The following is a 17,009-nucleotide window of genomic DNA, read 5'->3' as shown; positions in this document are numbered from 1 at the left end:
GTGCCCACGGGACGTCTGTCTGCCTGCTGTCTTGCTGAGGGACCAGCGTGTGTTGATTCTTGCCCGGCCTGGTTCCTGGCTCAGGGCTGGCCGCTCATTCGTCTCAGGGAAATGAGCTCTCACCCAGGTATCCCCCAGATGCGCCTGGATGTTGCCCCTGAAGTGCGGCGAGGGCTTAAACACGGCGCTTCTGTGTGTTCTCGCCCCTCGGCTCCCGTTCTCCCGTGCACCGCGTCAAAGCTGCTTGAGAGAACTGAGGTGCAGTGGGTGCACAACGTTACGTCAGCCTCAGGTGTACAGCGTAGAGATTCACAACTTTTTAAGGTTATGCTCCATTTATAGTTAGTATAAGATATTGGCTCTGTATCCTGTGCTGGAGAACGTGTCCTTGTGACTTACTTATTTTAGATAGAGCGGTTTGAACCTCTGAATCCCCTCCCCCGTCTCGCCCCCCCTTCCCTCTCCCCACTGGTAAGCACTCATTCGTCTCTGTAGCTGAGAGTCTGTTTCTGTTTTGTCCCAGTTACTAGTTTGCCGTATTTTCTGGATTCCACACGTCAGTGCCGGCATGCAGTACTCGTCTTTCTCCGACTCATTTCACTTAGCATAATGCCCTCCAGGTCCATGCACGCTGCTGCAAACGGCAAAGTTTCCTTTTTCGCGGCTAGCGTCCCGCCGTGTGTGCACACGCACCACACCTTCTCTGTCCAGTCGTCTGCGACGGACACGCGCTGCTTCCGGGCCCTGCTGCTGGGAACGGGGCTGCTGCGCTCGCTGCGGTGCAGGAGTCGTTGCGCGGCAGTGCTTCCCTGGACACACACCCCGGAGTGGAGTGCTGGTCACACGGCGGTTCTGTGCTTAGCTTTCCGAGGGACCTCCGTCCTGTTTCCACAGTGGCTGGACTGTATCTCATCCAAACCGCTTTAAAACATATCTTGGGGGGAAAACCGAAATTAAGATTTTATGTGTGTTTTGGAGTGATTCTTTCCTTCTTTCTGTTTTTCTGCCAGATCACCCACTGATAAGAAGGTCAAAAAAGAGCTCCTAGTTTTTGAAGTAAAAATAATAGGAATGGAGTAAATACAAGCCTACAATTAACAGAAAGGCCTGTGGAGACATGTGGGAAGGTCAGCGTGTCCCAGAGCAGGAGTCTCTGTGGGTCAGGCTCAGGCCAGCGGGACCTCCCTCGGGCGGTGCGTGACTCTGCTTTTAGTCATCTGTGAAACTGTAACGCATTCTGAGAAAACTCTGTTTACGAGAGCCAGACAGCATTAAAAACGTTTTCCTGTATGAGAAATTCTGCACACAGTCCGAGAGGATTTACAGAAGCGTTTGGTTTGAAAAGGGAAGCACCTTGGTTTCTATCTGCCTTGTTCCAGAGGACTTCAGTTGGTTTATAACAGTACTTTGTGTGCAGCGTAAATAACCGGCTGGTGGAATCCGGTGGAAGGAACATGGACGGAAGTGTGCAGGCCGGGGTGGGGCAGGGCCCGGCGGCACCCCGCGCCCACGCGTCCAGCGGTCCGCTCGGGGTGGGGTGGGGGGGCGGCCTTCGTGCTGCTGAGTCGCAGGGCGTTTCTCCTGCAGAGTTAAGGCTTCACAGGGCGGATGCGCTGACGTGGGAGACTGTCCCGGGCCAGCCACCATGAGAGACACAGTAGCAGTTCTTGTGCATCTTTGACACACACCACAGGCTGTGCTGTCAGGGGGAAGTGTGACGGCGGGGCCAGGTTGGTGACAGCTCGGTGACTTTAACCAAAGCAGTGTCTGACTAGCAACGTGACCCGCAGAGAGACACAGGAACAGCAAAGTCCATCCGTTTACAAAAAAAGCTCAGGGTGGCTGTTTTATCCAGCACAAAACATTTCAGAAACTGACGCTGCTCCACCGTTCTCTTTGCCTGGGAGGCTGGGATGTCTGGGGAGCTGTCGCCCTGACACTGTCCTGCCTGAATTCAGAGCAGAAGGCGTCCTGGGGTGGGCGCCTCCTGCTGCTCGGTGTGTGGCCTGTCGCCGAGTCCCGGGGGCTAGAGTTTGTGTCATGGTCAGCCAAGAAGTCCGCTCACTTGCAGTTGGCATCACCGCTAAATGTGAGACCCAGGATGAAACGAGAGTCTTCAGTGTCCCCTCCCCAGTCTGTGGCACACTGGCACCTTGGGCTCTGACCCCTGCCCGCACGTGACCACTTGTGCCCTTGGTTGTGGAGGGTGCAGGGGTGGGGCGGCCCCACACTCGTGCCGTTCCTCCTGGGAGGACCAAAGCCTGGGGCCAGGCTTCCCAGACCTTCTGTGACTCACCCAGATGACTTGTGGAGTAGGCACAGTGACCACAACGCCGTGTACGCGAGGGGCTCGGGACGGTGTCTGCACGAAGCACATGCTCAGGACGCGTTGCTGTTACTATTACCACTGAGAGCGCCGCCTTCAGGTGTTAACAGCATAACCCTTAAATGCAGACGTTGTAAAGCGCTGTGTTGTTTAAGAAAAGCCAGGTCGTCAGCTTCCCTGGTTGACCACGACCCAGGAGGCAGAGGTGCGTCCTGTGTGAGCATCACAGGGAGACGTGGACGCCCATTCAATCTGAACACAGGGCCAGCGTGGCAGCCACGGCAAGGGGGCCGGCTGACCTCGCCTCTGCTCACCACGCCTGGTCTGCCGCTCCCTGCAGGTTGTGAACATTACGGGCATTTCCGTTGGAACCGGCCTGGCCTCCGCTTGTGACACGCTGATGTCTCAGGTGAGGACCCCCCTCCCCCACAGACCTTTTCTGGTCGGTTGTCATTCCTATCAGCGCCTGCCTGGAGGGACTGGGGACAGCCCGCGGTTGGGCTGCCTTCTCTCTGTCAGACCCCAGGCTGCTGGCGGCCTGGACTGTGCAGGCCAACTCGGCTTTGTGGGTTCTGTCCTCCGGGGCTGCCTGCCCAGGGCTGTGTGGTCCTTCTTCCGGCCCGTCTGATCTCCTGCACCCAAAAGCCATCCTTTTCCACCCGCCGCCCCAGTCTCTCTCCCCTCTCTGACCCAAGGTGTTCTTGTGGTCCCTGCTGGGACACCTGCTCTCCACACAGCTTGGTTCTGTGTGTCAGTGTCTGGTGTGCAGCACAGTGTCTCAGTCACACGTGTGTGTACATACTTGTTTTCATATCTTTTCATTATAGGTTATTGTAAGATACAGTTCCCTGTGCTGGACAGAAGAAATTTGGTTTTCATCTGTTCTATGTATAGTCGCTAGTAGTTGCACATCTCGAACTCCCGGTTTATGCCCTCCCACCCTCTTTGCCCCCTGGCAACCACAGGATTGTTCACTATGTCTGTGCGTCTGTCTGTTTTGTAGATGAGCTCACTGGTGCCTTTTTCCTTTGTCTGGAATCCGCGTGTGAGCGGCACCACATGGGGCCGCAGTGTCTCTTTTAACGTGTTAAGTCAGACTCCTTCAGCGACAGGCAGACAAGGGAGCCTGAAAGGAGGCCCCTGAGGCCTCGCCAGCCAGGGCGCTGGGGAGCAGCCGGGCCACCTCTGCGGGGCCCTCCCGCTCCCCCGACAACCCCTCTCGTGCCTGCCTCCCAGGGGCTGCCCCCGGTGGCCCGTCCCCACCCCTCCCCCACTCTGTTCCAGCCACGCAGCCCCCACCCCTCAGTCTCTCAGACCAGCCTTGGGGGCCCCCCATCACCAGGCTGAGAGCTGTGCGCCCCCAGCACTCCATCCCCTACCCCCTCCCGGGCGGTGTTTCCTCCCCGCCTGTCGACGCACGGGGACCGCGGCGGCTCCTGTGTCACCCATCTCCCTTTCCTGCTGGAAAGGCAGCTCCGTGAGAGCAGCGCCTCTGCCCACATCGTTCGCGGCCAAGTTAGTTCCCAGGCCTCACGTGTGTCCGGCCCCCGAGGAGGTCCTGACCCGGCCCGGTTCTGGGAGCGGGAGCCAGTGTCCCAGGGCGGGTTTAGGTGTCGCCGGGCCGACCCGCTCAGGTGCGGGGACGCCGGGCAGGTGGCCCAGAGCCCAGGCCGCCCCCGCGCAGCGCCCTCTCCATCACCGCACTTCTCTCCCCCAGTCCTTCGGAGGCAAGAACCTGAGGCGAGTGGGGATCATCCTGCAGAGAGGCACCCTCATCCTGCTGCTCTGCTGCCTCCCCTGCTGGGCCGTCTTCATCAACACCGAGAGCCTCCTCCTGCTGCTCAGGCAGGACCCTGAGGTGTCCAGGTCAGCAGCGTTGCTTGTGCCCCACTAGGTTCTGAGCACGCGGCTGTCTGGTCACCTTGCCGGTGGTGACGCTTCCGCCGGTCACTCGGGCTTGAACCCTGTCGAAGACGGGAGCGGGGACAGTGGCCTGCAGGTTCCGGGCTGGCAGGGACCCTGCGCTCAGGGACAGGTGCCCACACGGGGCCCCTTGGCGCTCTGCAAACGCACAGGGTCCTTCCCTGACAAAGAGCGCGGCGTGCGGTCAGAGTCGGGACTTCTTCCCCCACAGCTTCTGTGGGGCCGCGGGAGGAAGGAGGCTGTACCTTCTAGAAGCTGGAGGCACAGCTGCCGTCCTCACCCCTTCACGAGGATCTTGGGGGGAGGGCACAGCTCAGGGCAGAGCGCGTGCTTAGCAGGCGCGAGGCCTGGGTTCCATCCCCAGCACCTCCATTAAAGAAAAAGGCTTCTGAACTTTGCCTGACTTTCAGCTCGTTCTGCTGTGTTCCTCCCACCTTTCCTGCCTAGAACGCACTGGAAAGCGGGCAGTCAGGCTCCATTCCATGGGGCGACGCGGACAGACCTGATGTGGTGCTGACTGACGCCAGAGAAACTCTCCCTTAAACTGTTCTCGCACTTCTCCCGCGTAAATTTTAATTTTCAGAAAACACTCTACGAATTTAGTTTGAAGACAGCACGGCCAGCAGTTGTTCTGATGTTAACTGGAGGCTGTTTGGTTGTTTATTTCAGGATGGCCCAGGCTTACGTGATGATCTTGATCCCTGCTCTTCCTGTAAGTGCCAAGGACGTCCTTGTGTTTCACGAAGCAGCTCGCGGGTGCTGCTGTGCGCGGGCCTCCCCTCCTGTTCGTTTATTGGATCAAAGTGCTGTTTGTGCAGAACAAGCTGAGCATCTCTGGGGCCTGCCGTCCCCACCTTCCTGAGCCTCAGGGCTCGCGCCCCTTTGAGGTTCAGTTAAGTTAAATTCCAACACTGACGAGGGGAAAGGACGCCTTCCTTATCCTGGGGTTACTTCTGGTTGCAAATGACTCAGCCTGCATACTGGGTTCCGCTTGAATTTGGGGAAATGCTGCCCCATCCCCCTCGGAGCCAGTCACACGTCAGGGCAGCGAGAGGCTCCTGCCACTTGCAGTTCACTTTGGTCAGCTGCTCAGGGAGTCCACCCTGGGACGCTCTGAGTAGTCAGCATGCGTTTGGTTGTCCTAGCATTTGTTAGGGTGGGTCCGAGTGTCTGAAGTCACACCTCGAGGGTAAGGATCTTACTCAAGACCAGAGCTGTTGGAGTGACATTTTTGTATCAGTGAGCTGTGTTTTCTGTTTTTGTCTTACAGGCAACATTCCTGTTCCAGCTGCAGGCAAGATATTTACAAAGTCAGGTACAGATTTTTTCTGTTTTTACTCCTTCAAACTAGAAACGGGCAGGACTCCCGCCCCCCCAACTCAACGTGGTGCTTCTGTGTTTTATTTATTAACAATAACTTGTTTTTACTCTGTGCCAGACACTGCTCTAAACGCTTTATAAATATATTAACTTACTCAATTCTCAATTGAGAACTGTTACTCAGTTCTCGTAACAGTACGAGTAGGTTCTGCTGTCTCCGGTCTTAGACAAGGAAGCTGAGATTCTGTGACTTGCCCAAGGTCACACAGGCGGACTGTCAGCCTCGGCACTGGGATGTGAACTCACTCTGGTTCCAAAGCCTGAGCCATTTCACCAGGCCATGAGGGAAGGTTTCAGCATTTAAAAGTCTGTTTCTGGGACGGGCTTTTCCTTAGCTTGCCCCAGTTTTGGTTTTATGCAGATACACCTGACATATGCTAAGTGAGAGTCTATTTATTTCTTGTAATCTTGCAAGATGGTCCTTCCTTTTACCCAGCTTTACAGAAGAGAAGTTAGGGCTGGACAGGGTTAATTCTGAGTTGGGATTCGGATCTGAATTTTTCTCCTGCAATCTAGGGCGTAACTGTTCTGCCTTAATCAGGACCCTCTTTGAGTCTTTCTCTTTCCAACACAACAGCCCAGTGCTGGACTAGGCCTGAGGGTTACAGTGGAGGGCAGGCTGCAAGGCGGGGTGGGCTGGGGGTCCAAGCTCTGGACCCATGGGCCCTGGGCAGTCCATCCCCCACTGCCCCCTCCCCCAGTCTAATGAGACAAGGGAGCCGGAGAGAACCGGACAGGTGACTCCTTGTAGACGGGGCCACCTGGGACCTGCCCACACACACACCTGTGGAGGTTGCAACCTCCACACCCCGGCCGTACCTGCAGCCCCACCTTCGTGCAGCTGTCGGATGCCCCTGCACCTCGCCTTCTTTGCTCTGTGCCCTGACCCTGTCTGTGCTTAGACAGAGTGGCCCCCCTCAAATGAGAAAACTGAGGTCCCACAGGACGGGCCATGCTCAATGCTGCCATCTGGGCCGCCCTCCCTGGGAGGAAATACTCTTAGGAAACTTCCCATAAAAGTAATTCATAATTTTTGTCCTGAAATCCTACCTGGGGCCCAGTCTGGGAGATGTGGGATCTTGTAGGTGGATTCTGTCCCGCCCATGAGAGACACCTGGATCGGTGAGTTCCTGGCTCAGTGCCTGTGTTTTAGAGGAGGACCCCGAGCTGTACACAGCATCCCCTGTGGCCATGAGTACAAGGGAAAGGGAAGCCGAGGACAGGCCAGGGGCACGGCTGTGTGAGCGAGGTGAGAGGCCGGCTCTGGGCTGCGTCTCCCTCCCTGGCCCGCCTGTGAGCCCCTGGCTTCCTGTGTCACTGTTTGTCCCCAAAGCCACTCCGCGCTGATAGTGGCCAGCTGTTTAGATGCAGGGAAAACACACAGTGGTCCTGCTTCAAGTACCCGTGTCAAGCGCAGCGGTGAGTAAAGCAAAATCAAGAGTGATGAGTGAACGCCCGGCAGGTGGGCATGGCGCGGCGAGGCGACGTCCCGCTCCGGCACCCGGCCCGGCGCCTCCCAGACAGCCTTTCCCTTACACGCCTCCTGCCGGGACCTGGAGGCCCAGGTGGCCACCTACTTAGGGAGCACTGAGTCTTCCTCCCGTTCTCCCTCACTTCCCCACGGCTGCCACGCTGACTGCACTCTCATGTCGTCCCCACACCAAGCACGTCAGTGACACAGGCCGGGTGTCCTGCATCTTAACTCAGGCCTGACCCCGTCCACCCGGAGGTGGCATCAGATCCCGTGAGATGGCCCCCCCTGGCCCCCTCAGATGCCAGTCTCAAGTCCAGGCTGGTACCATGCTCCTCACCAGTTGGATGTCAGTCGGGGAGTGTCCCACAGCCTCCTCCTTGGGTCCCATTCATTTGCTGGAACCACTCACAGAACTCGGGGAACTGTTCCTACTGTTCGCTGGTTGGCTCAGAAACGACAGGATAAGGAATCAGACGAGCCTCCTGGGGGCGGGCAGGGTGTGGGGCGGGGCCGCCGGCCTGATCACCAGCCCGGAAGCCCCCCGTGCGCTGGGACTTCTCGGCGGCTTCCGCACGAAGGCATGGCCCTCTGTTAGCTCCACGTCCAGCCCGTGCCCTCTCTGCAGAGGGGGTGGTGGGGAGCCTGGAAGCGCCAGCCCCACCCGAGAGCCCATGCAGGGTGGCCTCGCCAGAGCAGGAGCTGCTCCCGGTGCTCTGATCGGTACGGAGTTTACGAGACTCTCGGGGGCTGTGTGTCAGGAACCGGGTCAGAGAGCAGACGGGGACAAGAGGTGCCCCTGGCGCCCTCCCCGCCGAGGACGTCCCAGGGGCTGTGGGAGCTCTGTGCCGGGAGCCAGGTGTGTCTCCTGTGACCCTTGCCACCTGGCTGACCGGCTTCTGGAACTGCTGCTGAGACGCTGTCCTGTTTGCTTGGGCCCCAGGGCATCCTGATGCCTCAAGTCGTCACCGGGGTGGCAGCGAATGTCCTCAATGTGGGCATGAACGCCCTCCTGCTCTACGCCCTGGACCTGGGAGTGGTGTAAGTAGTGACCCGCTCGCTCACCCGACGCAGCGTGTGGCTGCACTGGCCCCCGGCGCTGGGGCGGGATGCAGGGCAGGGGCTGGGACACCTGGGGGGCGGCCAGCCCGGCTGTTGGGAGGGAGGAACGAACAGTGGGACTTAGTCTGGGGAGCCGGAGGTCATTGTGGAGGGAGCCCCCAGTGCTTTGAGCCCTGCCGGTGCCCGGAGCCCGTGCAGACCCGGGCTGGGGGTGGGACCCCAGCAAAGGCAGGAGGGGACACAGGCCTGCAGACGTGCCCTGCTGTCCCTGGACTGTAAGGACTGGAGCCAGACTCATCTTGATGCTGCTTGGGCAGACGAGGGTCGCACGTGGAAAGACCACTGGCAGTGGGTCTGTCCCTCACCTGAGACCACCAGGGACCCCCGGTGCACGGCCCAGGGCCTGCCTGCCTCCCGTGGGGCTGGCCTGGTCTCGGCAGCACGCGTAGACCAGGACCGGGCAGATTTTAGTGTGTTTCTTTGCAAACGACAACTAGTTTTGTGGGTCATGACCAGCACTTTTAAAACAGAAATACATTACGAATGAACTAAAATAAGATGAAACAGAATAGAAAATCGAACGTGGCACGGGGGCCTCTCTCATGAGACTTCCGTGCCTGTGCTGTGTGTTCATGCTAACGTCGGTACTGGATAGTGACGGAAATGCATTTCTTACCGTCAGCCGCGGTGACAACTGCGTGCGGGGGGCGGAGTGTAGCTCAGGGGCAGAGCGCGTGCTCAGCAGGCGTGAGGTCCTGGGTTCAGTCCCCAGTGCCTCCGTTAAGGAAAGAGAAGCAACCAGATACAAGGGCTGTTAACTAAAGGGCAGGGGAGAGCTGGGGCCAAGAACAATGCAGAAACAGCCACAACCCCTCCAGGAACCTGAAACGGGCCCTGCGGTGGGGAAGTCAGTCGGGGGGCAGGTCTGAGACGTGCTGACCCTGACCCACCCGTGCCTGAGCAGCCTCCTCTGCAGGGACCTCAGGGACCATCTCCTAGAAGGTTCTAGAACAGACGTGTGAAGGGCAGCAGGGGTAGGTGGGAGAGGAGAAACGTGCCAGAGTGGGTTAGGAGGTGGCGAAGTGCGAGCGCTGGGCAGGGGGCGGCTCTCTGGGCCGGGCCAGGCCACGCTGTGTGTGGTCCCACAGTGTCATCCGCTGAAGATGCTCTCAGGCTGTTTCCTAAGAGAAAACACGTTTATTATAATCCTGGAAAATAAAACTACAATGGCTTTGGGCCGGCGTTTGAACACAGTAGCTGTTCGCTGTGTCCTTTTTAACCGAGGATGTTTAAGGCTGTATTTGACGGCTTAAAGAGGCTATCAGGGCGGGGGATGGGGACAAGCTGTTACGTCCTTCTGTTTTGCTATTGGTGAGTAGAACACTGGGCTCTTCCACAGAACTCAGTCTGGGCAGGAAGAAAACAAGTCTATCGTAAGTGGATCTCGTGTTTAAAAGGAGTCCCGGGCTCATCTGGTACCTGTGATCCTTGCACAGAGCGGGGACCCTGTCACTCATGCCTGGGAGGGATGCACTCATGGGGGATGCTGACTTCTCCTGCAGGGGCTCAGCGTGGGCAAACACCGCCTCCCAGTTCTTCCTGTCTGCACTTCTCTTCCTGTACATGTGGTGGAAGAAAGTCCACGTCGACACCTGGGGAGGTAATGAGGACACTGATTTCTCATATGACGGTATTTGTTTCTGCTGTTGTTGATTTTTTGCGTCAATTTCTGGTGCACAACGTCCCAGTCATGCATTCATATACATACATTCATTTTTATTTTCTTTTTCATTAAAGTTTATTACAAGACTTTGGACATAGTTCCCTGTGCTACACAGAAGAAACTTTTAAAAAATCTATTTTTATTGATAGTGGCTAATATCTACAAATCTCAAACTCCCAAATTTATCCCCTCCCACCCCCTTTCCCCAGTAACCATAAGATTGTTTACTATGTCTGCAGGTCTGTTTCTGTTTTGTAGATGAGTTCAGTGTCCTTTTTTTTTTTTTTTTAAGGTTCCATATATGAATGATATCATATGGTATTTTTCTTTCTCTTTCTGGCTTACTTCACTTAGAATGACAATCTCCAGGTCCATCTATGTTGCTGCAAATGGCATTGTTTTACTCTTTTTTTATGGCTGAGTAGTATTCCGTTGTATAAATATACCACAGCTGCTTTATCCAGTCACCCGTTGTTGGGCATTTAGGTCGCTTCCATGTCTTGGCTATTGTAAATAGTGCTGCTGTGAACACTGGGGTGCAGGTGTCTTTTCAAATTAGAGTTCCCTCCTGACATATGCCCAGAAGTGGGATTGCTGGATCATATGGTAAGTCTTATTTTTAATTTTTTGAGGAATCTGCATAGTGTTTTCCACAGTGGCTGCACCAAACTGCATTCCCACCAGCAGTGAAGGAGGGTTCTCTTTTCTCCACAGCCTCTCCAGCATTTGTCATTTGTGGACTTTTCAATGATGGCCATTCTGACCGGTGTGAGGTGACACCTCACTGTAGTTTTGATTTGCATTTCTCTGATAATTAGTGATATTAAGCATTTTTTCATGTGCCTATTGATCATTTGTATTTCTTCACTGGAGAATTGCTTTGTTTAGGGTCTTCTGTCCATTTTTGGATTGGGTTGTTTGTTTTTTTCTTATTAAGTCATATGAGCTGCTTATATATTCTGGAGATCAAGCCTTTTTCGGTTTCATTTGCAAAAATTTTCTCCCATTCCGTAGGTTGTCTTTTTGTTTTACTTCTGGTTTCCTTTGGTGTGCAGAAGCTTGTAAGTTTCATTAGGTCCCATTTGTTTATTCTTGCTTTTATTTCTATTGCTTGGGTAGGCTGCCCTACAAGAGCATTTTTGAGATGTATGTCAGACAATGTTTTGCCTATATTTTCTTCTAGGAGATTTATTGTATCTTGTCTTATGTTTAAGTGTTTGATCCATCTTGAATTTATTTTTGTGTGTGGTGTAAGGGAGTGTTCTAGCTTCACTGATTTACATGCAGCTGTCCAGTTTTCCCAACACCATTTGCTGAAGAGACTGTCTTTATTCCATTGTATATTCTTGCCGCCTTTGTCGAAGATGAGTTGACCAAAAGTTTGTGGGTTCATTTCTGGGCTGTCTATTCTGTTCCATTGGTCCATATGTCTGTTTTTGTACCAATACCATGCTGTTTTGATGACTGCAGCTCTATAGTATTGTCTGAAGTCTGGGAGAGTTATTCCTCCAGCCTCTTTTATTCTTTTTCTTCAGTAATGCTTTGGCAATTCTAGGTCTTTTGTGGTTCCATATAAATTTTATTATGATTTGTTCTAGTTCTGCATTTTCAGCATTTTTCAGTGTATGGTTCAGTGCCCTTCAGTACATTTACATGTTACAGAACCGTCACCACCATCTATTTCTAAAACACTTTTACCACTCCACATAGACCCTCTGCCCATGAAGCAGGGCCCTCCCATCCTCCCTCTGCCCAGCGCCTGGTAGCCTCTCACCTGCTGTCTCCTCCTGCTGACTGTTCCCCGAAGCCTTGCTGACGTCGCCTCTCCTCTCAATCTCTCGAGGGTTCTCTGGTGCATCTAAGATCGTCCACCCCACGTGGGAAGAGGTGGTTTGACTTCTTCCTTTCCAGTCTTGATGCCTTTTCTTTCTTTTTTAAATTTAGGTATAGTTGCTTTGTATTAGTTTCAGGAGTATAACATGGAGATACATATCTTTCAATATGTATCTTCGAAAACTGTGTTCTTTTGGTCTGCATATGTGTTTATATTTACCTAATAGCATTGTAGTTTAGATTTGTTTTCCATACATTTTTTCATTTAGTACAGAAGTTGGCAAACTGTAGCCAATAAGCCAGATCCAACCTGCAGTTTGTTCAGTAAATAAAGTTTTATTGGAACACAGTGACAGCTAACCATTTACATGCGGCTGTGGCCGCCCTCGTGCTCCTGCAGCAGAGCTGAGTGGTGACAATAGAGACCAGTTGGCAAAGTTGAAAATAAGCACCATCTGGCCCTTTACAGGCAAAGTTTGTTGACCTCCGACTTAGCATGTTTTGTTGTTGGTTTTTATATTGTAATAAAGTAAACGTAACATAAAGTTTACCGTCTCAACCATTTTTAAGCCTACGGTTAAGTACTTTAATTACATTCACGTTGTCCTGCAACCATCACCACCATCCATCCATCTCCAGACTTTTTCATCTTGCAAAACTGAAACTCCGTCCCCATTTGACAGTTCCCCAGGCTCCCTCCCCCAGCCCCCGGGAACCACCTGTCTGACTGTGAGTCTGACTACTCGATACCTCGTACAAGTCAGGTTCTGCAGTACCTGTCTTTTTATATCTGGTTTATTTCGTGTTGCATAATGTCCTCAGGGTTCATCCATGTCATAGCACGTGTCAGAATCTGCTTCCTCTTGAAGTCTGGATAATATTCCATTTTGTGTGCAGACCCCAACTGGCTTATTTATTCATCTGTGGATGGACATGTGGGCTGCCTCTCCCTTTCGGCTGTTGTGAATATGAGTGTGCAAGTTTCTCTGACATCCTGCTTTCAGCTCTTTCGTAGGTGTATCCAGAAGTGAGACTGCTGGATTGTATGGTAGTTCTATTTTTCATTTTTTGAGGGGCCACCATACTGTTTTCCCACAGTGGCTGCACCATTTTACATTCCCGCCAACAATGCACAAGGGTTCCTGTTCCTTCACATCCTCACCAACACTTACTTCGTCTGTTTCTTTAAATCAGCCATTTCTGGTGGGTGTGAGATGGTATCTTACTGTAGTTTGATTGGCATTTTCCTAATGGTTAGAGATGCTCAGCATCTTTTTTTAACAACGGGCTTGTAGGTTATCTGTGAATCCTCTTTGGAGAAGTGTCTCTTCAAGTCCTTTGCCCATTTTTAACTGTTGTTGCTGTTGAGTTGGAGGAGTTCTTTTACATTCAGGATACTGTGCTGTCAGACAGGTGGTTTGCAGGTCTCCTTTCCTGCTCTGTGCTGCCCTGTCCCTCTGCTGACTGTGCTTTTTCAGTGCACAGGCGTCTTCAGTTTTGCTGTGGTCCAGTTCCTCTAGTTTCACAGTGTATTTCAGGTCTGTCTGCACGGCTTGGGGTGTGCCCAGTGTTCTGCTCTGCCTACAGTCCGCATCCGCCGTGTCGTGCTTTTCTGGTTCCCTGGTGGCCCCGTGACGCCTCAGCACCCCCCGAGCACAGCAGCCGTAGTGTGCATCCTACGCGGCTTCTCCTGGAGTGCTCTGAACGCTGTGACACGCGTGGTCACAGGACGTACACGCTTCAGTCTCACTGCACTTTTGTCAGCTCCGTTCCCACTACCTCAAACTTTAGTCTTGCTGGCATCCTTACAACGTCTCCTTTTCCTGGCACATGGTGCTTCCTGCCCGTCTCTGCGCATCTGGCGGAGGCGGGCGTGTGGAGTGGAACTGCTGGCGTCCAACCGCGGGAAGGTGAATGTATTCTCCCGTGTCCTCCAGGCTGGACCATGGACTGCTTCCAGGAGTGGGGCCTCTACATCCGGCTGGCCGTCCCCAGCATGTTCATGCTGTGCATCGAGTGGTGGACCTTCGAGATCGGAACCTTCCTGGCAGGTCTGTCAGCAGCTCGGTGGAAGCCTGGCTGCAGCCTGGCCGCCCGTCTCCAGGAGCTCCCCAGCAAACCCGCGCCTGGCTGCTCCCCGCTCTGCTCCACAGGCTCGTGGCAGATTTCAGCACAGGTGTAAACCCTCGCCCAGCCATGAGTGTATTCAAGCTGGGTGAGGGCTTGGTGCTGCCCTAAGCCTTTCACTTTGTAGAAAGAGCGGTTTGCCAGGGTCATGGGGAGACCTGCCAAGGTCATGAAGCAGGAGAACAAAGCCTGAGTCTGGCAGGGAGGGGCACGCTCAGGGGTAGAGCGCAAGGCGTTCAGCCTGCGCTGAGTCCTGGGTTCAGGCCTCGGTACCTCCTTTTAATTAATCAGTCAGCCAACCAACAGCCTAATCACCCACCCCTCAAAAGTTAAAAACAAAACAACAAACCCGAGTCTAGGCCTCTGGCCTCTGGCCACCTTCTGTCTCAGATGATGTTCTCTGGCTTTGTGCCAAGTTTCCAGGACATTTGCAAACACAGGGGCTGCCCGGGCTGTCCGAGCCTTGCTCTGCTTCTGTCAGACCTGTGGTAGTTTTGGTCACAGGCGTACCCTTTAGCCGCCCACTGCCAGTGACGGGCTGGAGGAAGCAGGAGGCAGGATGGTAGCGCTTGACGTGGGCGTTCCTGTGGGCGCGTGAATGCTTTCATCGTCCCATCAGCTGTCAGGGCTCCCCGCCCTCGGTCCTCCCCCCCCGACTGTGACCCTGGCTCCCTGTGGGGCGCCCTGCACCTCTAGGGGCCTGTTTTCTACTTCAAGCCCTGTGCTTTGTCCCTGGGGAGCAGGGGCTGGAACGAGCCTGTGTCCCATCTTAGCTGCCTCAGTTCTTGGAAGCTCCCTGGGACTGGACGTCTGAGCTTCTCAGCAGAGAATCCTGCCACAGGGCTGGTGCTTCCGGGGGCAGTGTTGGCCTCTCTTAAATTAAGACCTGCTCTGGTTTCCTAAGGAAAACATTTGCTTTCGCCCACTTTTTGAAGTGTGTTGTGTGTCTGTGCCCACATCCCAGGACTGGTGAGCGTGACAGAGCTCGGGGCCCAGGCGGTCATTTATGAACTGGCTTCTGCAGCCTACATGGTAAGGGGGTGCTGCGCTGGCCGCGGGAGAGGGGGGCCGACAGTGCGAGGGGGCACGGCGAGGGGGGGGGGCGTGGGTTTGGGGGCTACTTCCCAGCTGTGACGCTGGGCGCGTTTCTTAACCCTTCTGGGCTTCAGTTTCCTCAAACACAAAATGGAAAAAACTGAGATCTACTCTGCAGGTGAAGACTGGTTGCGAGAAAGCGAAACGCCTGGCACGTTTGCTGGAGATACTGAGCTTCTTGCACACGTAGACGGGGCGCTGGGGACAGTGGAGGCTGAGGGGGGACAGCCCCTGCCTCCTGGGGCTCGTGGTCGGGTGGGGAGACAGATGAACGAGAGTGTTATAAACGCATAAAATACGCACCCTAAAGGAAGCTGAGTGTCAGAATGCACGGAAGCACAGACAGACGGACACCTTTTCAGGTGGCAGGCGGGACTGGTCTTGGTCTTGGGTGGGGACATGGAGGGAGGGCGCCGCCTGGCCGAGAGGTCCCCGCGCGGCCCCAGCAGGGGCTCCGTCAGGGAAGGAGCACCTGGGGGCTCAGGCCTGAAGCCAGCTCCTGGGGAGGGGGTGCGTGAGGACGGGAGCTTTGGGCGGAAGCTGGCTGAGAGGACGAGTAGGGAGGGCGGGACGGAGGCTGCTGGCAGCGGCCAGGGGAGCAGGCAGAGGCTGCAGGTGCAGGAGGGGGAGTGGCGACCTCGCCGTGTCATGGGCGGGACTCAAGGGGCATCGCAGGGTTGGGTGCGGAGGGCAACTGCATGGGGGCCGTGCTGTTTGAACATCCGACCCTGTACAAGTCTGCCTTTTGCTTGTGTCTTGTTTTTCAAAGCTAGATGCCATGTGGGCAGTGGGATGGTGGGCCGTTTTTGTTTATACATAGTTTTTACTCTTAAAAGTGAAAAAAAATTTGGGGGGAACAGATGTGGTCACCTCGGAATAGAAAGGAAGAGGGTCTTGAGGCAGGCCCGGCAGGCAGCAATCGGGAGAGGAGGGGATCCCGCCAGGAGCCGGGCCAGGCAGGCGGGGGAGGAGGGGGACCCGCAGGACGGCTGGCGGCGGGTGGGAAGCGTCCTGTGGCTTTGGGGTCTTTGGAGCCCTTGTGGAGGGATGAACACAAACCAGATTTGAGTGCATCGGCCTTGAAGGTCGTGAAGGAGCAAAGGCAGCCGGATGGACAGTTCTGCGCGGAGGTCTGGTGTCGAGGGGGGAGACGTCCCATCAGAGCAGGTTCAGTTTAGCGTCTGCTCGTAAACGCTGCCACGCAGGCTTGTTTGCAGGCGTGCAATGACCGCTCTCTGCAGTCCTCTCGGATCTTCAGGGCTTCTGTTTTTCCACCCGTTCCGTCACAGGCTTCCTTTTTTTAAAAATAAATTTATTTTTAATTGTGGTTAAATACACACGACATCCAATTTACCATCTTAGCCAGTTTTAACTGCACAGTTCAGTGGCATCCAGTACATTGACATTGGTGTAAATCAATTCCAGAATTTTCTCCTCCTGCGAAACACCACTGGACACCAAGTCCCGTCCCTCCTGCCCTCAGCCTCTGACAGCTGCCTTGCTGCTCCATTTCCTGCCCAGGCGTCTATTGTTATAGACAGCGAAGCAACACCCTTCATTATTTTTAGGGGGAAAACAAGCCTGAGTGGGAGGTCCAGTGGGTAGTGGGGTGTGGCCCTGCTGCCCGTGACCCTCCCGGGGAACCCCCGTCCTGCTCGTCACCACCATGCTGCCGGGGCTGCTCTGGGATGACGGAGAGCCAGCCTTCTCCTGTCTCTGCTTGGACTTCGGCTTCCTGGGGTCCTCTCCAGAATCTGGTCCACCCGCTCACTCTCAGTGTTGTCAATGGATTTCTCTTCTGTCAAGCGTCTTTACTGACACTTTAGTGGCATTCTGGGAAGGAAGAGGGTTAAAGCATGTGAGCCGGCCCTCCAATTTGGGCTGAAAGGCGACACGTACGTATACTTGGGGTCTGCAAGTCTCGTAAATTTTTTTTAAATTGAAGTACAGTCAGTTACAGTGTGTCAATTTCTGGTGCACAGCATCACGTCCCAGTCACACATACACATATGTATATTCGTTTTCTTCTTCTTTTTCATTAAAGTTACTACACGACGTTGACTATAGTT

General features: G+C 54.5%; 1 protein-coding gene and 1 long non-coding RNA gene across 6 annotated transcripts in view; one reads left to right on the top strand and one right to left on the bottom strand.

Moving 5' to 3' along the window:
- LOC102507118 (multidrug and toxin extrusion protein 2-like) overlaps positions 1–17,009 on the top strand; it is a 38,109-nt gene that overhangs the window by 6,657 nt on the left and 14,443 nt on the right. Inside the window, exons 4-11 of the mRNA XM_032498941.1 lie at positions 2,667–2,735; positions 4,044–4,192; positions 4,919–4,961; positions 5,520–5,564; positions 8,044–8,141; positions 9,725–9,822; positions 13,656–13,769; positions 14,810–14,877. Of these exons, the coding sequence (XP_032354832.1) occupies positions 2,667–2,735; positions 4,044–4,192; positions 4,919–4,961; positions 5,520–5,564; positions 8,044–8,141; positions 9,725–9,822; positions 13,656–13,769; positions 14,810–14,877 (684 nt within the window). The remainder of the gene's footprint in view (positions 1–2,666; positions 2,736–4,043; positions 4,193–4,918; positions 4,962–5,519; positions 5,565–8,043; positions 8,142–9,724; positions 9,823–13,655; positions 13,770–14,809; positions 14,878–17,009) is intronic.
- Positions 8,145–17,009, bottom strand: part of LOC106728544 — a 53,996-nt gene continuing 45,131 nt past the window's right edge. For 3 of the 5 annotated variants that reach the window (XR_004326710.1, XR_004326711.1, XR_004326712.1), the window contains 3 exons: positions 16,606–16,773; positions 11,660–16,234; positions 9,350–9,814 (listed from right to left, as the gene is read on the bottom strand). This is a non-coding gene — a long non-coding RNA (uncharacterized LOC106728544). The other 2 variants (XR_004326709.1, XR_004326708.1) reach the window with 2 other exon arrangements.

This window comes from Camelus ferus, chromosome 16 (assembly GCF_009834535.1).
Source record: "Camelus ferus isolate YT-003-E chromosome 16, BCGSAC_Cfer_1.0, whole genome shotgun sequence".
Classification (NCBI taxonomy): Eukaryota; Metazoa; Chordata; class Mammalia; order Artiodactyla; family Camelidae; genus Camelus; species Camelus ferus.
The sequence above is the reverse complement of the archived record's forward strand: the minus strand, read 5'-3'. Positions and strand labels throughout refer to the sequence as shown.